General features: G+C 47.6%; 1 protein-coding gene across 1 annotated transcript in view; it reads right to left on the minus strand.

Annotated features, from left to right (window-relative positions):
• ugcg (UDP-glucose ceramide glucosyltransferase) overlaps nt 1-3,135 on the minus strand; it is a 20,393-nt gene extending 17,258 nt beyond the window's left edge. The window contains exon 1 of the mRNA XM_050053874.1: nt 2,420-3,135. Coding sequence (XP_049909831.1) covers nt 2,420-2,517 — 98 coding nt within the window. The 5' untranslated portion in view covers nt 2,518-3,135. The remainder of the gene's footprint in view (nt 1-2,419) is intronic.
• Nucleotides 3,136-3,141: the final 6 nt, after the last annotated feature.

The following is a 3,141-nucleotide window of genomic DNA, read 5'->3' on the forward strand; positions in this document are numbered from 1 at the left end:
GTTTCTACCGTTTTTTTTCCCTGTTAAAGGGGTTTTTTTGGGGAGTTTTTCCTGATCAGCTGTGAGGGTCATAAGGACAGAGGGATGTCGTATGCTGTAAAGCCCTGTGAGGCAAATTGTGATTTGTGATATTGGGCTTTATAAATAAAATTGAATTGAATTGAAAGGTTCAGAGAGGACACCACTAGTGATGGTTTGTTACACGGTGCCACAACAACATTAATAACAGGAGGTCTGATCCAAATTCAGATAAAACAAGTAACACCACTGTGTTCTGTCAGAAGCTTCCTCAGCACGACACAGATTTGCATCTCTACACAACAACTCCACCTGCTTCAAGGTGTGTCTCTGACAGCGCAGGGTATTCAAACCTGCAGCTCAATGTGATGATGTGATGTCACCACAGCTCGGAGGCGGTCAGCCGCACTTTGACCCGACTGTGATGCAGCAAGTCTCTAATAATCTGACTGATGGGACTGAAGTCAGACAGGTTAAAGATTTAATGCAGACAGGATGGGTGTCATGGATCTGAGAGCTGACACTGTTCATCAGCCAACAATAAATCAATCAGTCAACGTATTGATGATGGATTTATTGTTTCGGGTGCTTTCTCAGGAGTGCGAATGTGCCGCTGAGCAGAGTCTCTGACGTCGGACACGACGAGACACTTTGGATTTTTCTGTGTTTTGACATTTTGATCCAAACTAATAATTATAAAAATAATCAATAATGTGTGTGAACAGTCTCTGCACCGCCGCTCCAGGTGCAATGTTCTGCAGCACAGGACACAGAGTCGTGGTCGCTATTGGCTACGATACATGTCACGTGGTGTGCAGACTCTGCCTACTCTCCACACCACAGCGGTACGTTGGCGTGGTAATGATGCGGACCCAGTCACATGATGGGAGCGTGGTCTTTCACTTCTGACTCTGTCTTACGCTGAAACCTGGGACCTGGGTTTGAACCGCCGACCACAGATCCATCAGAGAGTTTAATGAGTGGCAGCTGACGTCCAGTGACGGTCTGATGGATAAAAGAGCCTGCAACGACCAAACTGACCAATCAGGTGGGAGCGACACCTTCTCTAACAGCTGTATGAAGGTCTGTTTCTGTGTCTGTGGGAGGATGTGGATAAAGTCTGCGTCCCTGATGTACTGGAGAGATCTGAAGGTCTTAAAGTCCCTCTAGGAATCCTGGGATTTTCCCACAGAGAATTACATAAGGGGTGATTAAGGTCCTGGAGACGCCTGGAATAGTTATGGATTTCTGGAAATTAATAAAATATACTGCAGCCTATGGAACAGACAGCAGAAGACTAAATGCTGATGACTGTGACCCGAGAATTCAATGACTTTTCAAGGAATTTCCAGGTCATGTCAGCTGTTAGTCAGAGGCCCAAAGCATTAACTGAGATGATCAGATCAGATCCTGTGTGTTGAAATCTGGCAAGAAAAAAAAGTTTCCAAATCATTCAGAATATTTCCACGTTCCAAACTAATGTGGAAAGACTTACTGGAAAAACCAGTGTTGCCCCATAACCTTTAGACTGCCATAACTCCACTGCACCAAACTCCTGTACAAAATGTGTCCCTTTAAGATGCTATCAATAAAGTCACTTACTGCAGTAAAATAACTTCACCCACGGCTTTATTTGAAGAACTAATATTTAACATTAACAATAATTGTCTATTGATGCCAATAAAAGCTCAGTTTTTCATTTGCTCTGTTTTCACTGGTTTAAAGCTGAGCCTGGAGAACTGAGCCTGAAAACCATCCCATAGATTTCCAAAACCTTGAAATCTATGGGATGGAGTGCTGCTGCGTCAATTGGATTAATGCCGAATTAAAGAGCGATTCATAACACTTAAAATAAACTTATTTCTCAGTTTTAAACCACGCGGGAGTAGCAGCCGCCAACCAAACATTGTTAAATCACCAGGGTTTATCATGTAATTTGGCGTAAACAGATGAAACAGGAAATTCATGCGGCTAACGTTACTGAACCGAGACGGAACTGAGTTAGCCTCGTGATGAAGATCCGCACTAATATTTTAACACATTTTAGCTTCGTTCAGCGATCTGTCCCGGCTGGCTCAGTTTAAAATGTATCGGTCATTTTCCCGGCAGTAGCTACAAGGATTCCTCCTGACTGAGCGGAATCACCTGGCACAGCTAACCGGCTAGCGGTTAACCAGGAAAACGCCCAACAGAAACCGTTCCGACACGGAGGTTTTACCCGCTGCCACGCGTTCAGAGCCCCGCAGAGAAACTAAAAACATGTGTTGTCTAATGTGTAATCTCACAAGTGACAAATATGTTAGAATAAAACAGAAACTCAGGCAGGAGACTGGAGCGTCGCTCGGCTATCTGGGAGCTAGCTGAGGTTAGCCTAGCCTAGCCTAACCTAGCGGTGACTTACACATAGATGATGGACATGAGGTGCATCAGCCACAGCACGAAGAACAGCAGGAAGCCGAACACGGCCAGTCCCTGCATGGCGAGCTCCAGCACGGCCATGGCGCTCAGCGGGGGCTTCCGGGGCTGCGGGCCGGCTGGGGGCGCACAGGATCGGTGAAAGACCGACCAGCTGACCGGCCTCGGAGTGTCTGAGGGTCCGATCCTGGGTGCGACGAGCTCGGCTTGTTTAAGGCCAACGATCCGGCCTCCAGGTGACAGCGGGGGGCTTCGGGGGACCAGTCCGGGTCAGGAGCTCCGGTAACGGGGCCACGGGGACCGGCCTCGGCCTGGTGGTGCTGGTGTCCGGTCACGGTGCGAGCTTCGGGGGTTTGACAGTCACCAGACCGGCCGACGGTCAGCTGACCAACCGGGGGAGGGGGAGGCCCGGGACGCTGGGTAGCAACAGCGGGCACGCCACTTCCGCTCAACTTCACAGTAAAAGCTTTATTTAAACTCAGTGAGTGAATGTTAGAATAAAACAATTCATGTTAATTTATAATTGAATTTATTTGCTGATGGTCATGACGTCATAACCGGTGACAGTCTGTGAGCTCGTGTGTGGACCGGATGATGTGTTCACGGTCATCTCACAAAACAAAGTGTTCACACACACACACACACACACACACACACAGACACACAGACAGACAGACACACACACACACACACACACACACACACAGA

This window comes from Epinephelus moara, chromosome 9, assembly GCF_006386435.1.
Source record: "Epinephelus moara isolate mb chromosome 9, YSFRI_EMoa_1.0, whole genome shotgun sequence".
In the NCBI taxonomy this organism is placed as follows: Eukaryota; Metazoa; Chordata; class Actinopteri; order Perciformes; family Serranidae; genus Epinephelus; species Epinephelus moara.